We start from the raw sequence: 23,871 nt of genomic DNA, 5'->3' as shown, positions 1-23,871 counted from the left end.
AGAGAGAGAGAGAGAGAGAGAGAGAGAGAGAGAGAAAAAAAAAATCCGGACACTGTGGCTCTTTAAAAAATAATGACTATTTCATATCATGGTGTACAGTATAATGCTGAGTCCTTTTTTTTGTTGCTCATTATTGTCTTCAGCAACATGTGCTCTGTGGAATACATTTCTTTAATTTTATTGCATTCAATTTCCTTTATTTTAATTGTATTCCCTAGATTACTTTCAATAAATAACAAGTCATATAAAAACACACCCCAAAGAAGGGGAAATTGAGCGCACACTGATTATGACACCTCATCCTCCTGGGGTACTCCTTGGAGATCCATTAAGTTTCCTAATTTCTGTCTGAGTTGTTTTTTAGAACTGCTTCAGCAGTTTTCACTTCTTTTTTAACGTTGAAAAGTACTTCTTCACCGGTTGTGTGATGTACAAGTAATGCACTGGATTCAGGCTCTGGATAAAACTGTTGTTGACTGTCTGAGCTGGATTACTCCCACATGTCTCTCGGAGGCACGAAGCTCAGGTGAGGGGTGGCTTTCATCATGGTGTGAGCATATATGTCACGGTGTGTGTGTGTGTGTGTACAGTCATATGGTACTGTGGTGTATGAGTAAGTGTTTTTTGTTTATATGTTATAAAGGGCTGTACGTTGCACACACACTCAAGCGTTGTCGCACCATCCAAGTGAAATGACCGCCATGTGCAACAGCCATGTGTTGCATTTTACTGAAGAGTTGTAACAGGTCTGCCAGGCTCAGTTGGAAATCTCCCAGTTGTGTGATGGTAAAGTGGTCTCCTTCCATGGTGTTATTGTGTCCTCTGCTCTTGTGTGTGTGTGTGTGTGTGTGTGTGTGTGTGTGTGTGTGTGTGTGTGTGCACGCCTACTCATCTTCTATAGCGCAATGGCCGACTGGAGCCTTGCTGAGTGATTGACGACTGGCTGGGGAGCTTTATGATGGAGCTGTCAGCCCTGCTGTGTCACATTCTCCTGGCACCGGGTCTCCTGACACTATCAGAAACTTCAGAATGCAACTTTTCTCACATCATGTCTGAGTCGAGTTTCAAGTAGAAAAATCCCACGGACTGGCTTGCTTCTTTAATTTTCATGACTGTCTGGGCAAAGGACATGTTGATTTGCATGCAGCAATTGAGTTCACTCATGCTGTAGTGTAGAGATATTACCAAAGGAGGAGAACACAGGTCTCCTGTTCAGAGGGGAAAGAACTATCATTAGCAGCAGGCAGAGGTGTCGATCTAACAAACACCACTGTGATGATTAGGATGTCATAGGCCTGAACTGTAAGATTGAACACTAAAACCAATCAACACCTAATGCTCCTAATGTCATTTGATCAACTTTAGCTCCATTAAGACTTTAAAACCAATTTAAAAGACACAGTGAGACATTTTCCAAGTTTGAATCCTTTGTTAGTTCCGTTTTCTTTTCCTGTAAAATATTTTACATAGCTCAACTTCAGGCATATACATTTGTATACATATTTATCCAATCTAATGATATTTGGGGCAACTAGCTCATCTTGCCCATCATATTAAACTGACTTGACCTTATGGATTGTTGTAGCTAGCAGAGCAGTATCATAGTAGCAAAGAGTAAGTTTACATTTCCAAAAGAATATGTTTAAGGTCTAATTTCTACCAAACTCAAAATCCAAACAAAATTACTAAATTCATTGACATTCGTTTTCTTCATATGTAACATTAATTTATTCCATATTCTTTTAACAACACATGCCATTTCAAATAAACCTATCGGGCATCCCTCTGCTTACTCAACATGTTCAGTTTTCATACAAGTAGGAGTTTTTCAGTGTTTACCAACACCCTTATCTGTGTAATTATGTATGCTGAACTGTGTAGCCGCCTCACTTGGATGGAGGAAACTAGGCTGGGGCAGGCAGTGTGTCCCTCCCATCACAGATGTTTAGTTGAATTAGGGCCATGAAACCTACAGAGGTCTCAACTGCAATTCGGCCTTAGCCAACCTCTATACACCCATACAGAGCATGGATTACACTTGCACTTACATACTCTGTAATTACACCTCTACATACTCTTTTACTGTAACCTATCTGACTCCTGTAGTGGTGTTGCCAGCTCCGATTGGAGATCTTCAGCACAAAGTAGCAACCACTTTCCCACTTTTCAAATCTCACAAGCAATTTACTCAAAAAAGTGTATGAGATGTGAGCTCGATGCCATGCCTTCTATTTTCTATCATTCTCAATAGCTTCAGTAGATATTTCTAGTTAATGTATTGGCCCTAAAAAAAAAAGACCATCCTGACCAACAGCTCTCTACCCTGTCTATCCGTTTCAGCACCTGGTTCCAGGTTTAAATTAATGTAGGAAAGATATACCATTTTTGGAATCTTTTAAATCATAAAATATGTACTTATAAAAAATGTACCTGTATCTATAACATATCAGTATTGGTGGATAAGTGTGGGTAACCATTGAAAGCCCTCTGGGAAGCTGCTACATCCAGATAATTTTTCATTGTACTTTTTATAATCTGTACATTGGGTTTTATTTATTTTCAATGCTGTCTACACTAATTTTACTATTTTATATTTTCATTACATTAAAGCCCTATATCTTAAGCTGCACTATTTTTTGTCTTAAACTCAGATTTAGCTTTTACTTGTGATTTTCTTAACATTATTATTTATTACATGTTCTATTATCATCACTTAAAGGTGCCTGAAGCCTAAGATTTTCACTACTACTTCTTTATTGTTATATGTTGTAATTACTAGTGAAGTCGTTGTGTAATTATTTGAATAAAAGTTAGCGGTTAATAGTCCCCATGAATCTATATTAATAACTGAATACCATCGGCGCAGGGGCACCGCGTAGCCTACAACATGTGTTTCTTGAAGTTGGAATCATGTCGGAAGGAGGAGATGACAGCACTCAGGACATTTATCAGCCTTGTGAAAAAACCATAGTTACCATAGTAACTCTCTCTCTCTCTCTCTCTCTCTCGATGATTGACAAATCAATATAGAGTCATGGCTTTGATCTCCTGCCAATCACTCAGACTCATGACATGAGAAGGGGACAGGATGTAGCAGCTGGACAACAGACCTTTTTCTTTATCATTCCTTTTCCGTTTTAAACTTGTTCAAGTTGTGTATGTAGCCCAGGGCGTAAGTTAAAACTACTCTGTAGCGTGCTAAACCGTCTTGGGTTTTACTGCTATCATCATTTCACTCATATCACATGATACAATTCAAATACAATTTTTGTTGAAGTAATTAACCTAACTAACTAACTTACCTACCATTATTTGCCAAAAGCCTGATCATAACCTGTTGACGCGCATGCATGTTAACCCGTTCAATGAAAAGGACACGTTATATAGACATCCGGATTTTATCCTTTTGGTTAAGAATACAACTCACATAATTTAAATATTCCTTTTAAAAGTCTATACCTTTTACAAATATGGAGATTGCTGCTCTTAATTTACATGCATAGATTCAAACAAGCCCAATTCACAGAGCAATTTCGGCAAACAGGGCTGACCCAAAGTGATTAACAGTAACACGGATAATGAAAACCAGAGAAAAAACACAAAGAAAGCGTTTGTATGTGCATGAGTGAGGATATTAGGTATGAGGAATAACCTTCATTTAAAAGATCCTACACAATAATTGTCTTTATAAGCCCTATTTAGTCAAGCTTGTCCCTGCTGAGAGCCCTTAGTGTAAGAGTGTCTCTGTGACCGGAACTAGTAAAGTGACCTGTGTGTCAAAGGAGCCCTTGCGGCACACTCTGGTTGGTGTGTTGGCAGTGAGGTTGATGTGAGCGCCAAAGCCCAGGAGGGCCGTGGTTACCAGATGGCCGTGGAAACAATCATCATTTCACTCACCTGGCTGAATAAAGACTTCATCTAACCCAGTTCCCACGGGAAATGGTCTCTACAGCAAGTCTGCTTTCTCTGCTTCTGCCAAGAGTCTCGCTTCTAGTCTCCGCTCATGTCTCTGAAGTCGGTTTCAGAAAGAAGGGAAAAAAAGGGACACTGATTTGGGCCACAGAGGCTATGAAGATTGCTCAAAACAAGATGGCAAGATAGAGGAATTTGATGTCCCTACATAAGCCACTGCCATGTTGTCATCTAATATGTGACAAGCTGTTGTGGAATGACGCTGTGTAAACAGTATATTGTGGGAGAGATACTACTATTCTTTTTTTGAAAGTTTTTATCATTGTTATGCTACTCAGGGAAGGCGTCATCCTTTAAAGGATTATTCAAATTCATTCTTTTGATATGTTCCATGTTTTGTAGAGCAAGACACTTAACAACTTAGAAACCGGGTGTAGAGCAAAACTTGCGGAATATTCTCAGTCACTGCATAAATGCATATTATGAATGTGTTTGTGTGTTTTATCGATTTATGTTGGTTTATGGTTCTTGGAAGTACAGTATGTATGTTTAATGTTTGTTTTTGCCTCGGGGTAGGGTAAAGCAGTGTAACTCGAGCATGACAGTGGCACAGTGTTCAGAAATGGGTAAAGTCAGCTGTTGGAACAATCTTCAGATGACGGGGGCATTAAGTTTGTGCCTTTTCTTTCTGCACACATTGTTTTCTTCTATTCTCTCATTCCCTTTCTGACAAAAGATTACATCAAATCAATGTCTACAAAGCAAAATCAATGACGTCCGAACAGAAATTCTCTCCCTTAGTTATCTATCTGATTTGTTTGGCTTCACGGAGCACGGTAACCTTTTCTAAAGGCATTCAGCAATGCTGAAAATACAATCAATCCTATTGATAGTGTATGTTAATGTCAAACCATAAGTTTAAGATTCGGCATCTTTTCTTAAACCTCTCAATTAACAGGGTTGCCTCGCTTCTCAAGTGGTACTAATGTAAACAACATCGTGGGATGTACTGCATGTTCATCTCAACTGCCTTCCTCTCCCCTTTTTCACCATATTCCAGTTTCTCCCGTCATCCGAGTGTACCCAGAGAGCCAAGCCAGAGAGCCTGGCGTCACTGCCAGCCTGCGCTGCCACGCGGAGGGCATCCCCAGCCCCCAGCTGGCTTGGCTGAAGAACGGCATGGACATCACAACCAAGCTGTCCAAACAACTCACCCTGCAAGGTATAGTGGAGTCTAGACTTTACTGCTCCCTGTATTTACTTATTTGGACATACATCTTTTGTAAAAACAGAGCTGGGCAATACAAACTAAAATCCATATCAAGATGAAAGATTATATATAACTTAATACCATTCAATGTAACCATTGTTTATACATCATTGCATAATATAGTAGAGATTAAACTGTGATGAGATTTCTGGTTGTGGTAAAAATTGACTCGCGATATCAGTACACAAGTGCAGAGCAGCAGCCAGCATGATGGATGAGTCTGACTTTGACCTCGAAATAAGCAGAGAAGATCCCCCCCCCCACCCCCCCCCGTCCTCCAAAGTTGACTCAGAGTAATAGGGAAGAAAAAAAACTGCCTGTAAAACCGAGCATTAGAACGTTAGAGAATACCCCCACTCTCCTCCTCCCCCTCCCTCTATCTCCCTCCCCCTCTCTTGGTGGAGACAGACGTGTCTGCAAAGTGCCGTTTACTGCGGCGCTTACTCGACTCAGTTTCTTTGTCCTTTTCAAAATGAGTCGGGTTGCATTCAGAACAACCTAACTTTACTTGTAATAATATTAAACAAAGAGAAATGTTCTCCCTTTGTCCATAAATCTAAAGTAGCCTACCTTGTTGTGTAATGCTGCAATTAAAATAACGCAAGAGGAGGAGAAAAGAGCATCTGTCTTCACAAAAATCAACTGTTGAGTGTTTGATTGTAATTTATTTGTGGTTTAATTCAATGTGAAAACAAATGTAAAATAAGCTTTATTTCTCTCCGTCTGCGGTACAATGACAAATTCAAGTACAAAATATTTGTGACTTTCAATTGAGTAGGGACTTTTATTTTTTAATTCTTCAGTGAAGTCTACTTCAAAATAGGTCAAAATCCCATCTCGTTCTAGTGAACATAGTATTGTGTCTAGTCTGGTGAGCTGGGTGCCTCGTCACACCTCTAGTATATAATATTTCCTTCTGATCCGTTTGTCCTGCTTAGTCACTTTATGAGCAGAGAATGATGCTGGCCTGTTAGCCAATTGGTTGGTTAAACTGCTGGTTAGATGTCATTAATATTTGAAGCCATTTTCAGTTTAAATATGTTGGCTGACAATGCAATGAGTAAATTTAGGTCATCAAAAGATCTGTAATGTTAAAAGCTAGATACATTTGTTTTACTGTCTAACCCCAGTATCAGATATTCTGAGGCAAATTTGAAATTGCCTTATGGTTCTTTCAATAACCAGCAACACCAACTGCTTTTCCTTTGAGGTTGAACGCAAAAACAGTAAACAATGAACCTGTCCCAGGGCACACAGAAACACAGCATTACATGTGCCACATTCACACTTTGAACTCCTACTTTTACCTTCCTAACATATTAGAGAACTGTTCCGGAACAAAGTAATGGTAGCAGGGAAGTCTCCTTTTATCTCTCTCTGAAAGGTAAGCTGTCTTTTTTTGTCTTTTCTTTCCATTGTTCCTCAAAGCTAATGGAAGCGAGGTGCACATCAGCAACGTTCACTTTGAGGATACCGGCGCCTATACCTGCATCGCCAAAAATGATGCTGGTGTAGACGAGGACATCTCTTCGCTATTTGTGGAGGACTCCGCACGCAAAACTTGTATGTATAACTCACGATGTCCGTCTGTTTTTATCCAAGAGATAATGGAACCATGCAAATGGAGCTCTTAATAATTTATCCTGTGAGTCCTTAATAGTTTATATCCTGTAATGCAATGACAGAGCCTCTGCAAGGGAAGTAATGGTGATACTATCTATACCCTCTTTGCCTCCTGGTTTAAAAGCGGGAACAATTGTTCGTGCAACCCTCCATCCACTCAGAAAGACATCTTTGTTAATCTCCTCTATGCTAGCATATACTGGAGCTGCAAGTCATCCATTTTATTAGTGCTGAACAATAAGCAGAATAATTGGTACAGAAAATACATTTCACATTCACTGTTTCTTTCCTTTCAAATGTGCTACTTTTCTCTGTTTTATGTCTTTGTTAATAAGTATACTTTGGTTTTGGCCTATGAGTCAGATAAAAAAAAAAAAGATTAAAAAAAAGGTATTTGAATACATCCTCTTGGGCTCTGGCAAATTATCTTCGCCGTTTTTCCTCACGTTTTCCCTAAGCAATTACTGAATTACTCAGAAAAGTGATAATCAGATTAATAATTAAAATAATCAGTTGCAGTTGTATTGTTCATTGTTGATTTATCTATTTGTATTGTTCAACTAAATAATTGTTTTGTCTATAAAAATGTAAAGATAATAGTGAAACCCATCATCATCATTTAGAAATCAAAAATCCCCTGAGCCCGAGTTAATCCAAAACCCAAAGATGTCCAATTAACAATTATATAAACCAGAAAAAAAGGGTGAACCCTCCTCATCTTTATTCATGGGCAGAAACCAGTTTGGCATTTTTGCTAAATAAATGACAAATGTTAATTTATTATCAATATTGTCAGTTATTCAGTCAGTTGATTAATCAACTAATTGTTCAACACAACCATCTCCACAGTTTCCTCTCTGTAGCGCTCCACATCAGTGATTTTTTGGCACGTAAATTAATTGATTGGGGTGGTATTTGGAGTTAGTCGTCAACTGTCAATATGCAACTGTGTAACGGGCTTGTGAGACGAGTAACCTTCTTATTCAAATTCTGAAGCATTTTTTTCGACACAAACAATCTGCTCTTGTACCCTCCCCGTGAATAGTCTTGCACGGTAATTAACTTTGACCTTCTCTGAAATGTCAGAATCTGTCTTTGGGGTTCAAGACCAGTTGTTAGTATGTTGTTGTTTCCTGCGGGTAATTAGGGTTCCCAAACAGCATACTTAGCAACTTAGCAGTTGAGTCACAAATACCACGTGTACACCAAACGTGCTTATATGTCCCCGCGGTACGACACTTCCTTCATCCAGTCTGTCATGCATCTGCAGATCATGCTTGCAGAGGTCGGAAGTCACTTCTGTGCTTTGAAGCGTTTGAAGCTCTGCCGTGGGCCAAAATGGTTCTGGGAGATGGATATTGCAGACCCTTTTTGGCGTGGGTAACCCCACAGGACAGGAGTTCAAAGGGATGTCAGCAGGCCGACGGGGCTGCACTACTACATTACGACGACAGAGAGAAAAACACTGATTTTACTACACTCGTAGTCTGGCATGTATATCTGACTGACTGCTTACTTGACCCACTCTAGTTTTCCTACGAGAATTCCACCTTTATTCAGTAACTTGATAAGTGAGCAAATGGAAGCAGACTATTTATCTTTGCTGGATTGGCTGTCGCTGTGAGCCTGAGGCCTATATGGGGTGTCAGCTCACACCGCCTGCAGCCCTCAACCTCTGAAACCCTCAGCCCTGCTCCTAAAAATATCCACACTAACAAATCAGAGTTCAAAAAGGAGTCTTGAAATGTAACTTTTTATAGTGTTTGAATATGTTTCCAATGACCATACAGTTTTTTTTTAATTATCTTCATAGTAACTTCACCTTCGATAAATCAATTGTTTTGGCCTACACAATTTCAAAAATAGTGTAGTCAAAAGGTAGTCAATTAAATTATCCTTGTAAATGTGATTACTCAGGAACGCCTTGAGGGAGAACTACATAGAATAGTTAAATCAAAACCAGACATGTTTCTGTCTTCTTCACATGGAAATCACAAGAGGTCTTGGATGAGAGACAAAAAGATGAATCATCAGATGGTTCAGCTTTACAAGTGTAATTAGTTTAATAGTTAAAAAGTCAAGTAAAGTCAATTTTATTTCTAAAGTGCTTCCAACACAGGTCCATCACAACGTACTCTAAAGCTGACAACTGTGTGCGTGTGTGTGTGTGTCTGTGTGTGTGTTAGTAGATTATTAACTTTTTAAATCAAACTTTTTTTTGTATAACATTTTATACACAAAGGTATTTCTAAGGGCTTTGAATAAAGCATAAATTCCCAGAAACATACAAAATAAACATAAATTAAGACAATATATACTGCATATAAATACATTTTAAAATATTTTTTTAGCATGTAGAAAAATGATCACAAGTGTATAAATCTTTTTTCTGCGTGACACAGCTTACATTTATTGATCCATTATTGTGGGGGAAATATTTGATCAAATGAACTTCAGATGTATGAAGGGATGAAAAAACAGTCATCATCTACAGTAAATCTGACTGGTAAGAAGAGACTGACTATTATTTGAGTTTAGCCACGGTTATAACCTATCTTTGTTCTTCTAATCTTGTGCATGTTCTTCTAAGTGTTTCTTCTAATCTTTGTTTCACCTATAGGAAGGTGAAACTAAGATTTTTTCACCCTCTTGTCATTTGCATTATCTTGGCATTAGATTACCCCCTGAAGATATTTGTATTGGGCTCTAAGAGGGCGGCAAGGTGATAATTTCTAGGAAATCTGCCAGTTTGCAGTCGATACTTAAGTGTTAAAGCCACTTAGGCGTGAGCTCAGACTTTTTATTGTGATGTTGAGTGTTAAAACAGGAATCTTCATCAGGAACAACAAATATCTTCAAACACTGTAGTTGTTTCCTGTTAAAGGGTTTTGGCAATTTCTTCGCCGTTTTCTCACTTTTTTCTCACAGGTTTCTCTATAGAGCCCCCCCCCCTACAGCTTTGGAATCGATATGTGGCAGCTCCTATGTTAACTTGTGTCTGAATCCTTGCTCGGTCAGTCTGGCTTTTCCTCTTTCTCTGTTCCTCCGACAATGCTTTCCAAAGTTTCTGCTTCTTTTTTGCCGGCTCAGCCATGACAAAATTGGGAATAACTCGTAAAACCTCCATCGCTCCCTTGTTAGTGCCATGAAGCAATTTGTGACATCGCGAGACCTGATATCACGTGATACTTCTGACTCGCCGGCCGAACGGTGCAAGGTTTTTCCGCTCACAGACGCTAGGGGGGAGCGGGACGACCACCATTCAACAAAAAAAAAAGTAATATAAATATTCTAATTACCTTGGAGCTGTTCAGTTAAGGTAAATTAAGCTAAAAACTTCCCCTTTAATGGATAATAATAAGTTTAGCAAACTTCTGTCATTACAAAACAGTATTAATAGAAACAGAAGAGCATGCAGTGAATGTTGAGACCATGCAGGGCTGTTGTTGGATGTGTTACAGCACAATCCCCAGTTTCCACACACCATGTTGCTTCATGCTTGCTTTATGCTGACTCACGGGTAATACTGGTTGAGATATTCTGTGAATATCATACTTAAATTATTTCTCCAGACACAGCGTAGTTATCTTTTCATAAATGATTATTCCAATAATTAATGCAAATTTATTCCACCCATTTAAAAGTGATGGTTCACAAGTTTAAAGCTCTTGTTTTTAGTTACACGCACAAAAGTGAGGTATTTTTGCTAAGATACTCGCAATCCCACCAACAAGACCAATTTAGTCAGATAAAGAGACAAGCAGACAGATTCAAGCTCATAATTGCATTTAAATACATATAAAACAATAAGAAAAAAGATGAAAATACAAAGAAATGTTAAAAACGAGTGTGTCGATCGCATAGAATCTCATTATTCATCACGTAATGGAATACCAAATGAATGTTTCTTTGTATGTACGTTGTTCTTTGTCAATGTAACCTGACCTTAAAAATAGAATGAGGAAGAAGATGGATTCAGCTCCAGGTCAGCCATCAATTAATCTCTGCCTGTTTCCTACAAACACTGTCAGCACTCAGGTTTTCCAGATACAGCAGCTGATCACACATCATTGGAAAGAAAATTAGGTTTGCTTTTAAGTATACTTTTCTCTTAAATATAGTACTTTCCATTGAGAGCTACAAAATACATTGCTATTCCCTTCTTCACTTGTTTCCTGCTTACCTTCCAAATAATGGTATCTAAGAGGTCACCTGCATTTTTAAAACATCAAGTGAAGAAGCTAAAGGCAGCCAATGCACTTAAACATCACATTTCAATTACCTGCCGTATTAGTGATGATGCTCACTGACTTCACCGGTTCTGGATATCATCCTTCATGTCTTATCCATATCTACTGTTTTTCACTCAGGTCTGTTTGCATGCACTTGAGTGCCTTGCCATTTGTCATCTGCTTTTAACAATTAAAACTGCTAAAAATGTAATAAAAAAGTAATATAGAAATCTTATTAGAAATCTGTGTACCCCATTTATGGCCCATAAACCAAAGTCATGTCAGAATCCCCATTCAAACCCCTAGGCTAGAGTACATATAGAGTGTGAATCCAGATTAGCTCAGCAAGGCGTCATGTTCTAGCCAAAGCTCTATAAAATCATTGAGACTTTAAACAGCCTACCTTCGTGCTCTCAGCAAGGTGTTGTAATGTAATTATTAGCTTGCCTAGCTATCCACAGAGGCATTTTTTAGCCAAAGAACGTGTTTGCTTTGATGGAAAAGCCTTGAGCTGAACACTTTCAACGGCACTCTGACACCTCACTTTTAAAATGCTGTGTGAGAGGTAAATCTCTTATGGCGTTTTTCGGTTAAATGGTACCTGTTTGACTCGCTTTGACTTGCCTTTTTTGTTTTTCCATTACGAAAAAAAAGTCCCTGGTACCTTAACAGGTACTTTTTTTTTTTTAATACCAACTCAGTCGAGGTTCCAGCGAGCTGAGGCAATGCCAAAAACTGACGCGAAAACCTGCAGACTACTGATTGGTCGGAGAGAATTGTCACTAATCACTGTGTCATCATTGCTAGCGACAGATAGGGGTGTCCTGAATGAACCTGCCATTTTTGAATAGTTAAGCCAGTTTTTTTTTTTTTGCTGCCTCCAGCTTCTTTTAAAATAAAATTTGTCTTCTGGCTATGGCAACAGCACCTTCGACGCTCTGTGTGTGTTGCGTTAGGTCACGGCAGTTTCCTGCGGCGTCACCATGACCACCAGCCACGCTCGCCTCACGCCTGAGGCGGTACTAAATCTGCAATCTGAAAATGGATGACGGGGCACCGCGATAGACTCTAACTGAGCCGAGCCAAGCAGAAGTGGTCTTTATAAACAAGGAGAGGGCCAACAGTTTCAAAGGGAGGGACTTACATGCACACGTAGCACACCAGATACCAAAACAAAGAACAGAGAAGCTTGGATTACAACACACACACAAATGGAACGCAACTTCAGTCTCTGCTCATAATGCCATAACACTACCATATCTTTACAGCAACTAGTTGCTTGCTACTATATACATGTTCAAAATCTTATATATAGAACCTTTAACTGTGCCAACCCCCTCTAAAATTAATCCTGTCTAACATGATGCACAAGTTTCCCTAAATCTCCCATTCCCAATATGACACCTACACATCGTCTGGCATCCAGGGTCATGGACAGTATAAACTATTAGCATGTAATCATCCACCAAATGTCCTTATAACCGCCGAAAACAGCTTTTTAACTTAACTTATGTTTCTCAGATGATTTTCAGCATAATTGTAACTTTGTCCCCTTTATTTTTTTAAGTGCTAGTCCCACTGGTTTTCTATCTTTGCAATTTGTATTTCATGTTCACAAGTACTGACTTTAATTGTTTTCAAATGGGTGGCATTTTGCCTTTTAAGTAGCAGAATCAAGGACGCTTTTAACCAAGAGTTTCATACTCTGATCCCGTAGACGGTGAGATGCTGCTGGGCATGTTGTGGTGCCAGACTTCCCTTGATCTAATACCACGGATCTGACACAGACACAGATTCAAATGACACATTGTGATTAAACTTGGAAATGTTTTAGAAATCTGACTTTGTGGAAAGTAATGATCTCATTCTGCAAATCATTGTTTATGACCTGCCTTAGGCTTCTCATACAGACACATTAGAATAAGAGACAGAGCCAAATAGCTAACTAAGCCAGTTGTCAAAGGCTTGAATAAGGTAATAAGCAGGCGATGAACTGAAAAACATGATTTGATGAGCAAGGCATGAATGATCTTCTTTAGATGCTTGAAGGTCAAAACCTACTCTTTATAGGCACAGCACTAAAGTGAATTGTTTTTCTCTCAAATTTACCCAAGCGCTTCATTGTTTGGGAAAACCTGAGCAGTCACTACTCTGAGATCTCTTTAACGGAGTCTGTCACCAGCAGGCAGAACACTATCCATCTCTGACAGTCTGCAGCTAAACTGGAATAAATATCTGCCCTTCACAATGTGCCAATTATTTCTGCCGTGTCAGAGGATCAGCAAGGCTCAGAACGAGCGTTTGCTGCTTCAGTCTTTCCACTTTATGCCGTACTTCATTCCTTATATCAGGGACATTCAGAGTACTATGTAGTGTATATACTGGCTCAAGCAGATGAGCCAGTATATACACTACATAGCCAATACCCCTTCCCTCTTTAACTGGAGTGCCCTTGTAGACCAAATCAAGAAGTCCTTTTAGAATTATGTTATTGCAAGAAGAAGTCTCACATTAATTAAGAATATCATCCTTTAAAGTGCCACTTTTCATCTGTAACTTTCTTTTTTCCTTTCCATATTATTGTCTTTGTGCACGAATTGTCTCAATAAAAGTTATTTTATTGTTATTATATGAGTGATATACTGAGAGGTAATGATTAAGGTTTTACTGTTTTGTTGTTAATTGGTTCTCATTAGAAAGGTAATTAGCATAGAGGACACAACATGGCAGCAGCACTGGTATTATTTGTGTCCATTGTGGACTAACAGTTAGCCTTGAACTCTTGCGAATAATTAAGACTTTAATGAGATTCAGGGACATTTTCAGTGCTTACAGTATATTTCTAATCACCACATTACATTAGATATTTCGGCACTCATAGTTGCTGAAACTTTTTAATGGGGTAACAGTTGACCGGTTAGCTAAGGTTAATGTAATTTTATGAGTATAGTTTATTATTGGATACACTAATATATGACAGAGGTAACAAAAGGCTGAGAGACAAAAAGTCAAAGGAGGTAATGAAACGATGGGCCTCAGTTGCTTAAAGCAGCTGGCCAGCAAGTAAATAATGATTATGACTGAAATACTCACCTTCAGTTCATTTGGTTTACATTATCTTGAGTAAGTACCTTTGGCTCAGTTTGTTTAGTCAACTAAGCATGTTTTATGGAATGTAAATCTAAAATTCAGGTTAATCTATTAGTTAACAGTGTAAACCCTGAGTGTAAAATTATGAGGTAATGTGTCAGGTTGTAAAGTGCGGATAGTAACGTTCCATAATCTACTCACTCCAGTATGTACTCTTTAATATACAATAAATATATGAATTTTATTTACTCAATACCTCATGACATACTGTAGAGGCCCGATAAGTAATGTATGACCTTTACATAGCAGGAACAGAAAGTCTTGGAACTGGAGTGGGCCGTAAAGTACTGAACTGCAAAACTCTCCACTCAGTCAGGAGTCTGTTACTGAATCCCATCTGTAGGTGGGGTCAGATTATTTCACCAATTTCCAATATAAATTAAGTTTTGAGAAATTAAAAGTTTTATTTTCTAGATCTGATTGGTGTGTTGTGTGAAGATACTGAGGCTAATCTAGGGATCAACCGATATGGAGTTTCTTTTATCAGTCTTAGCCAATGGCCGATACAGGCTGCCGACTTCCTTGACCCGGTATTTGGAAACAATACTGCTTTTGCTCATTCAATCTACATCGTAAAAATGACACAATGATGATAACATATGTTACAAGTTTCAATTTAAAAAAGAAACATTTCTTGAACTTAAAAAAACTATATTTGACAAAAAGTCAAAACAGTGAGGTAGAACAAGTTAAAAAAGTTAAGTGCTGAAAATACTAAAAAAACATATTTAAGCATAATAAAATTGTGAAAATAAATTCTAAAATTATTTAAGCATAAATAAATTGACACTATTGCACACAGTTGCAACAAGCAAGCAGCATAATAAGGAACACATTGTAATACTTAATTTTAAAAGTAACCAACTATTTACAACCTAAAAGTAGCCACTGAAATAAAGTGCTTGATTTGTAATTTAAGACTGCCATGGTTTCAATTTTTCTACATAAAAGTAAAATGAACATGTCTAAGACTAATATGCAAAGACAACACAGTAGTGGGTCTTAACAAAAATGTAAAAGAAGCTGCCAGATTTGTCAACCACAGAACATAATCAGCAGAGGGAAATAACATGTCAGATGCACATTAAGCAACAAATTGTTCAAGTTTCTGTTCTAAACTGCATCAACGTTAAACGGTATAAATATTCAACCACGTGTAAAACGTATCTCTCAAAGTTTTAAAAGCTGTCTTTCAGATGGTGCAGCACCCTCATATATCACTGTGATGCGTTGTGTGACTGAGTGACTGGCTGCGCTCTGAAATCACTGAAACGGCAACTCTGCCCAGCTCCAAGTAGGGAGAGAGGAAGAGACACACACACGTCTAAACCTCAGCCAGGTGGTTGCTGAATAAAACCCCCACAAATACCACACACGGAACGTCGGCATTACTTAATCCTATGACCAGTGTTCATAACAGCTACGGATAGCCTACAACTTAGCTATTTGCAGCTCCCTAAATACAATGGCAAGCAGTTTTATGGAGGAGGCCTTCGCATTTCCCATTTGCACATATCGAGCAACGTGTTTCCACTTATAACGTGTATGGCAATATTTCAGCTGCTTTGAAAGTTTATATCTTACTGTTTTTCTAGAAGAGCAGGCTTCCAGCCCTCTGCTAGTGGGGGAGGGGCAGTGCATGGTCTTTTTTTATAAGATTATTTTTTGGGCTTTTCCCCCTTTGATAACCGTTAATAAGAGAGGGGTGAGACATGCAGGATATCGTCACAGGTCGGATTTGAACCCTGGACCTCTGCATCGAGGAATAAACCTCTCAATACATGTGCGCCTGCTCCACCACTGAGCCAGCCTGGCCACGGGGCAGTGCCTGGTCTGCACGTGAACTGCAGCGTCTCTAGCAACACAGAGCTGCCTGTTTGGACGCCTGTCTGTAAATAATGCTGGGAAAATCAGCGAACGCAGCAGCCGCGCCACGGCTGATGACGATACATGTACTAACGAGAATATCGGCCGGCCGATAAATCGTTCAATCCCTAGACTGATTTGAGACATATCCTAAAATGAGGAAAACTGTGTGGGATTTTTTTTATCCTAGCAGGATTTCCTTTTATTTGCTTTCCTCTTATAAAAAATAAAAATGGTACACATGGCACTTGTAAAAGATTCTTATTCCTGTCAGATCCGCAGCTGTTCCGCAGTTGGTGGAAATCAAGGACCTCCCTCAACGACAAGTCATTTCATCCTAATAAATATTCTTGGTTGCCCTTTTTCAGCCTTTTTTTTTTACTATATAGACTGGGCTTTCTTTGCTCTATAGTATTCTCTGTGCTCTCTAGATTTTACCCAGTTCTATTTTCTACAAACTCCTTTGCCTTTATTCTAGAGTCTTTACAGTGTTTCTAAGTAATCTTTTTATGTCGTTTTAACAGTTCAAAGGCTTTTGTTCCAATTAATGTTTGATTTCACACATTCAGGCAGTGAGGAAGATCTAATCAGTGAAGTTTGCTATGAAGTGATTGGTTGGAACAAACCCTGCAATCTCCCATGCCTCATTGGCACACAGGCGAGAACTAGTCCTCCACACCAAAGTCTGCACAAAGCTTTTGTTTTATTCTGTACGGTTTGCCATGCAGTCTGCTCCATATTCTTCAAATAGAGAAGATCAGTTCATGCCAAAATAGCATGCATGTTCCCATTAACGGTGTCCCTCCCCATCACAGTGGGCTTTCCCACAGTGTTGGACAAGCTGTCAGCAACACGGAGCTCTAACCAGGCAGTATCCACAGTGTTGGAAGCCTACTGTTGGTGATATTATTTAGTATGTTTAGTATTATCTACAAAACATATGCATAGATCAAAACCAACAAGGACTTGATCCTACTAACAAGTATGGTCTTTGTAGCCAAAGCCTGATTTATCATATTCCCGTGTGCCATAGAGCTCCATTGTTGTTCACAAATAAAAAATGTAAAAAAAAAAGGGTAGTAGCTACCAACAAATAAATGCTTTACTCCGGTTTCAGTAATGGTGAATAAAAGGAATTAGGTATTAGGTATTGAGGAATGGTCTGGTACATTGTCGGTTGTGCTCTTTTAAGGGGATTTGTTGTCATTAAAAAAATATGGTATTACTAGCTTTATCATTTAAAGCCTCTGAAAACTTGTTTTTAAATCAAGGTATTTCTTAATAACATTAAATATGTATGACTATATGACAAAAGTTGAAGTCAGAGAAAAAAAAGAGATTCACACTGAAAAACTCAACTAATCAACTTCAGCTGGAACTCTCCATTGCTTATTGTACCAAGCTAATTAAGAACATTTACAGTGTAGGTAATCCCTGATTCTGATCAGAAAAATAAAGTGACAGTTTCATACATTCTATAAACAGAGAAACAATTGAGAATATTAAAACATTTGAGTAGATTTGAGGTAGTAGATTTGAAGAGAAAAGGTGGTACATTCATGGTTAAATGCATGCTTTGGAATAAAGCATCCGCTAAAGCAAATGTAATGTTATAATGTATATGAATAAGAAAAGGAACATTTAGGAGAGCAGAACTGAAGAAAGTATTAGAGATGCTCTTAATAAATACGAATTTCTGCTGATCTTTAGGTTCATAGGCTGTGGCTAAGACCCAAAGCAGGGGGTTCTGAGGTATCTTAATCCAGGACTGGATGTAAGTGAAATTTGGCAGATGCACCTAAAGTGTTTTTGGCATAGCTGCAGTATAGATTTGTGGCGCACCTGCCCTGCATGTTATTAGTCACTGCACTTAAAGGATATTTGTTTTGTACCAATGCAGATGACGAAAAAAAAGAAAGAAAACTGAAGGACTTGTTCCCCAGTTAGTTTCATCCCTGTGTTGCTTCCTCGTAACTGCCTAAAACAGTTACAGTGCGTCAATAATAAAGTGTTTGAGTGGTTCTTATGATTAAAGCAGAAAGTAAACACACTGCAGGGGTCAAAATCTCAACAAACTTCTGGGATAATCTTTGGAAAGAGCAGCAAGACCCTGCACCCCCACGGCAGTCGTCCTGAGTTACATTATGCATTTGCATCCACTGTGATCCAATTACTCTACCTACATTATGCATCCGCTGTCTTCTGCCATGACGCTATGGTAAAACCCACAGGCTGTTTTGCCCACTGTCGCAGCTCTTGTAAACAAATTGAATTTTTGTAACCTTGCTGACGGGAAGGAACTGAAGAGTCCAGGCTGGCTGGTGAGCGTGGTGCTTCCAATGTTTGGAGCCCAGTGGAAACACAGTTATTACGACCAGAAAGAGTGAACTCACCGCCTACAGTGGCATCCAGCTTGTTTTGCTATATGGATGATGAAGTTGATGTATAGGCCCCTTGTATGCGCAAAACAGCCACAGTCTTTCTGCCAAGTGATGAATAGCATCAATACTGTGGGCTATTGGAAAAGACCGGGGCACACAAGATCTCATCTCAACTCCTCTTTTCCATTTTCTCCATTTTCCATTTTTTGGCACATCTCAAATAAAATGTTTTTTATTTTTCCCTTACCCGCCTTCCTTCTTTGTCTATCTATAGACCCCACTCCTTTTGTGTAACTTTTAATGAGCTAAAAGGTATGCAAGAGTGCACAGGAAACACTTGACAAAGCATTTTTGAAAGATTAAGGCTGACTAACGGCAGAGCGGTGTCTAGTTGGCTTTGTTTCCCCCCCTTTTCTTTCTCTACATCTTTCCACCCTAGCAAGAGGCTGCGGGAATGAGCACTGCAATAGAGGCGAGATTAGAATCGGATGTGAATTGGGCTGGAGATTGGTTTGTAGACTGAAAATGCCTGAATGGAAGATGGGGTAGAAGCAGAGGGAAGACCGGGGGACAGATGAACAATGAGAGAGAAGGTCACAGTTAAAAAGCCAAAGTGAGAGGATGGTAATGTTACTTGTGTGGTGGAGGATAAAAATGATTGAGTAGCAGAATCTGCATGGAAAATAATTGTATAATGGCTTCATATTTTCTCCTTACCACATCACTATTTAGTCATGCAATTTTAAGTAATGATATCTTTTCTTTCAGTGCGTAGTGCCTGCTTTAAAAGCCAACAGCGGATCTGCATTTGCGGTCGCCCATTAAAGCACTCAGTGTGTTATGTGGCTTACATTTGACATTTTACACCATTAGTCACCTCTAAGTGAATTAATGAGAAATTACCTGTTATAGGAGCCACAACTGGTTTTGCCACTGAAGAAGGAACACTCATAATACCTCCTAATGACTTATGATAATCATCTGAGCTTTAAACCTATAGACTACCCATGGCCATGGTCTCATGTCTCAGGTGGCTTATCCATACAGCTCAAATTGATGGATGATGACATGTATCTAATGTATTATTTTGAACTATTTCACATCTTTCTGCATACGTCTGTTGCAGCATCCTCACAAAAAAAAATCAAAACATAAATCAAACTGTTTTACAGTACTTGTATGATGACTGCACTCCATTTTCCAGTGTTTTATATCAAATTACATCCAAGCAGGGGGCTCTATCGATTGTTTGTTGCACTAGGTGTCAGAGACACTGTTTCCATAAAACTTTCATGCAGTCTGGTTTCCTCTTTACCACAATAGGAGTAAGTGTTCGGCTGTTAGCTCTCACAAAGGGACCCCGTTGATTCTTACATTGATTTTTAACTGTGCTTTCCTCTTTTTCTCCCTCACAGTGGCAAACATTTTGTGGCGAGAAGAAGGTATGTCTTGCCTGCCACTGCTTCACTATACCATTCATTAAACTGAGTTAATTGAATTTTTGTAATAGGGTTACTGAACTGTGATGAGAGGGATTAAATGATTTGTTGCTCTGAAAGTAGATAACAATGTTGTAGGCTTATTTCCGTTGCACATGTTCACACTGTGCAGTCTTTTGAGCTATTTTTAGGTGTGTACTGTCTATAACAGGGCTGTTTCTGCATCCTTTTCAGGTCTCGGTATTGGCAACATGTTCTACGTGTTCTATGACGACGGTATTAAAGTCATTCAGCCTGTGGCATGTGAGATACAACGACACATTAAGCCCAGTGAGAAGCTGCTGGCTCTGCAGGTGAGTGGTCGTGCAAGTGACTATTTTTTTTTTTTTTTTCATCTAGTGATTCATTGTGATATTAGCTGTCTCCTAGATAATTTACCAACAATATTAGGTTTATGTTTAGGTGTCATTGAGGTTTAAAATGTCAACTTAGATTCTGAAAAATCCAAGTCTTATTAATCAGTATGTTTTGGTTTTGTACAACACCTATGAGCCTCGGCTGTTATTGCTATGGAAAAGAAATCAGTTACAGACGTGTGATCAGTGCTGTGGCAAATTCATGTAAGAATTATCTTAAATATGAGAGTAAACTGAACCGAAGAAACTGAAGAACCCACTGTACGCTACCTGCCCATCACCAAACAGCGGACCGAAAAAGTTTTCAACTAGCTGGTTAAGAATGTCAAACATTTATCAGCTTTATGTTTTAATTAGTGGAGAGTAAAACAGAGCTAAAAGGAGACTGAATGACATGCTTAAAATGTCTTGCATAGCTAAAAACACAACTTTAAATGAATGCTAATGTTGCTCAATGTCATGCACAATTTGAACTAAACGACTGCTGAAGGTTCTGAGGTGATAATATTTCAATATTATCTTTAAAAAATGAACAGCATTTCTTTTCTTCTAAAACACTTAACCCTTAAAAAGATTCCTTGACTTTAACCCTCTGGCTATCTTTTTCAATTCAGACTAGAATTTGTAAAGTGTTTTTAAATAATCAGTGTGGGAATAACACACATATATCTTTCTTATGGTTTATGCCTGCCAAGGACTCACACACCAACCACAGTTGCCACATTGCAGTTAAAATCTCAATTTTATTACATGAGAAAATCTTGTATAAGAACCAGATAATAAAATAGAAGTGTTAAAGGGAGCGATCAATGGTGTTGCAAGACCTTGACAGGCATAAATCCAAAATTGTACATTTTCCACCATGAAGCAATCACAACAGTGAACTCTCTTGAGGGGTTTGTGTTTATGAATAGCAAAATGTGTTAATGTGCGACTCATGTGATTCATTTTACGCTGGCCTTGACCAGCGTCCTCCTGTTGCTTGTCCTAGTAACAACAACTAAAATCCATCATTAGCAGAGAATATAGTTTGCATATTGATTTATTTCAAATGCAGCCAATCAGGTAAAGGTTTAGTGTCCTGCCCAAGACAAGGCTTTGCTGTTGCAACAGCGAATTTAGAGGACAGCCTCCAACCACCATGTTGCCAGCTTAGATATAAGTGCACACAGATACGATTTGTACCCAGATGCATTTTGTTTATTTATTGACAGCACCTGTATGATCTCTATACCTCCAATGAACGGACAAATAGTTGTAAATTACTCACAGTACAGAGAAGGTATAATGATTGATTTTTTTTACTGAAATCCCAGAGTACTGGAGGTTTGTACAAGACTAGCTTTTTAGGGTGAGAAAGACATTTTGGAATACCTTTATATATTGGAAAAACAAAAAAAAATGCTGCTTTTCTCATTTCATGAGATGTTGACATTTTGGAGATACTTTGTTTTCATCTAACAGCGAAACGAATAAAGAAAAATAAATTATGAGAAGAGACAGCCTTCAAAAACAGTCCTATGAAATTGTGAAAATGTTATGAAAAGTTGTTTTGTGTGTTTAGGCTTCAAGCAAAGGAGGGGTGTACAGAGCAAACCTTAAGTCTATTTACAACAGACATTGTAACAGACATTTGTCTCATTTGGAGTGTTGTTTATGTCCACCTTATGATTCCAATGTTAACTCTCCTTTTAACGCCTGTATATTTTCCGTTCTCACTACCTTCTAAGGGAAAGAATCTGGCTGTACAGTGGGTTTAACAGAGCTGTTTTCGCCTAAAACAGCTGGTTGCTGCTGTTAATCAGCGGTCAGATGGTCTTGCATTGCCAGATCTTCCTCCACAGCAACGCGGAGAAAAGTCTGGCTAGTCCACAGCATTCCGGGATAGGGGAGATTGGTGGAACATACAGTATACAGTATGTTCAAAAGTTGTTTTAGTCCCTCTACAGAAAACTCAGATTGGACAGATAGTCTAGCTAGCTGTCTCAATTTACCATGCAGTGATCTGAGGAGCTGTTAACATCCGGCTGAAAAGTGTGACATCCAGTGGAATTTCCGATGGCAACTGAGCAATCCCAGAAGTGTAACATTGTGGATATAGAATAGTGGTCACACTGAACCAAAACTGTAAAACCAAATTAATTATCTGAAAGATGGTAAAATGCTTTGTGGAGTTGAGGGTAACTGAGTTGAATGATAGATCTCAGGAGGTTCTTCATTACGAGCAAACCCTTCTATATCACACATAGTAAATGTTTATATTGTTACAATAATACTATTGATTAGTGCAGCTTTAAAGGGGTTGATAGTCACACGTTCTTCCGGCTAGTCCTTGCTTGCTGCAGAAATCAATGCCCAGTGGACACAAGGGGCCACCTTACAGCGGTGAGCCTGTTCATTTGCAGGCCACAGGCAGTCAGAGGGGATTTCACCGCTCAGCAGCCTTCCCCACACCGACACTGTTTATCACCAAAGCCTTCAAGCAGCAAAATATTCAAAGCAGGTTGCTGATAGATACCTGTTAGATTTACATGTGTTTTCAAATGGACGTTTTCCTCTGAGCTGCTTTTCATCCAGGAGCCCCCGCGCTTATTGGATGGCTGTTATACATAAAGCGATGGCATGAATGCACAACAATCAGCCAAGCGTTCCTCTGAGAGGTGTGTTTGTATTAGGATATCAATCACTGCAAGCACTGTGATGCCAGTTCCAGTGCTGTGATGGGGGATTGCTGTGTGAGCACATGGGGCTGCTCCCAGCATGGAACTCACGTTTTCGCCACTGCAGAGGAGCACTGATTGATTTGTTTATGGAAATCTTACAGCCAATCCATTATCCTTAACTACCATATACAGTGTTTTACTGTGAAACACACAGTAGCGGGAAAACACTGATGTCTAATTGTGGTAGATTCATAACCACAATGTGTCCGCATTCTTCTTCCCATTGCCGCCGAGAAGGATCATCCATGTTTTTCTCGCTGCCTCAGCATTGCATCAATTCATGTGTTAAATGGTTATTTTTATTAGTTTAACATAGGGAGGGTATTGTGGATATGTACAGTATAATTATTATACCATGTACACATAATCAACAGCTAATTTGCACTTCTCCACATTGTTCACTTTCCCCAGAAGCATTTTCCGAGCTTCTTATTTTTCCATTAACTTCATATTTCCTGCGGTGATCAACACCGCAGGAAACAACCTACATCAACTAATCTGCACCTCTTTCCAAAAACAAAATCTAGGTTCAAATGTGTCGATGAGCCTCATGTATCATATATGATACACTTCGCTCTTCTTTCTTTCTGTTGAATCAGTATCTTAAACTGTGATGTTATTACATGTAATTTCTAATTGAGTTATCTAAGTACAATTTAATCAGCACATCATGTTGAAATATTCTCAAATCAACACCACGTCTATAGCAGTTTGGATTGACACCATAGAAAAACACCCTATACAGTATATAGAATAGATGTGTGTAGAGTCAACTGTCTCTTTTTGACACTTTGGATGTAGCTGTTTCACATTTTTTCTGCAGTTTTTCTCCCCACAGATGATGTGGCTGATGTGTCAC

The 23,871-nt window shown here is 38.9% G+C and overlaps 1 protein-coding gene across 2 annotated transcripts in view; it reads left to right on the top strand.

Moving 5' to 3' along the window:
• fstl5 (follistatin-like 5) overlaps nucleotides 1-23,871 on the top strand; it is a 151,968-nt gene that overhangs the window by 110,923 nt on the left and 17,174 nt on the right. For both annotated transcript variants that reach the window (XM_034883342.1, XM_034883343.1), the window contains 4 exons: nucleotides 4,973-5,134; nucleotides 6,611-6,745; nucleotides 19,850-19,876; nucleotides 20,108-20,226. In XM_034883342.1, coding sequence (XP_034739233.1) covers nucleotides 4,973-5,134; nucleotides 6,611-6,745; nucleotides 19,850-19,876; nucleotides 20,108-20,226 — 443 coding nt within the window. The remainder of the gene's footprint in view (nucleotides 1-4,972; nucleotides 5,135-6,610; nucleotides 6,746-19,849; nucleotides 19,877-20,107; nucleotides 20,227-23,871) is intronic.

The sequence above is a fragment of the Etheostoma cragini genome, chromosome 10, assembly GCF_013103735.1.
Source record: "Etheostoma cragini isolate CJK2018 chromosome 10, CSU_Ecrag_1.0, whole genome shotgun sequence".
Classification (NCBI taxonomy): domain Eukaryota; kingdom Metazoa; phylum Chordata; class Actinopteri; order Perciformes; family Percidae; genus Etheostoma; species Etheostoma cragini.
Note: the sequence above shows the minus strand (reverse complement) of the source record. Positions and strands in the feature narration are given on the sequence as shown.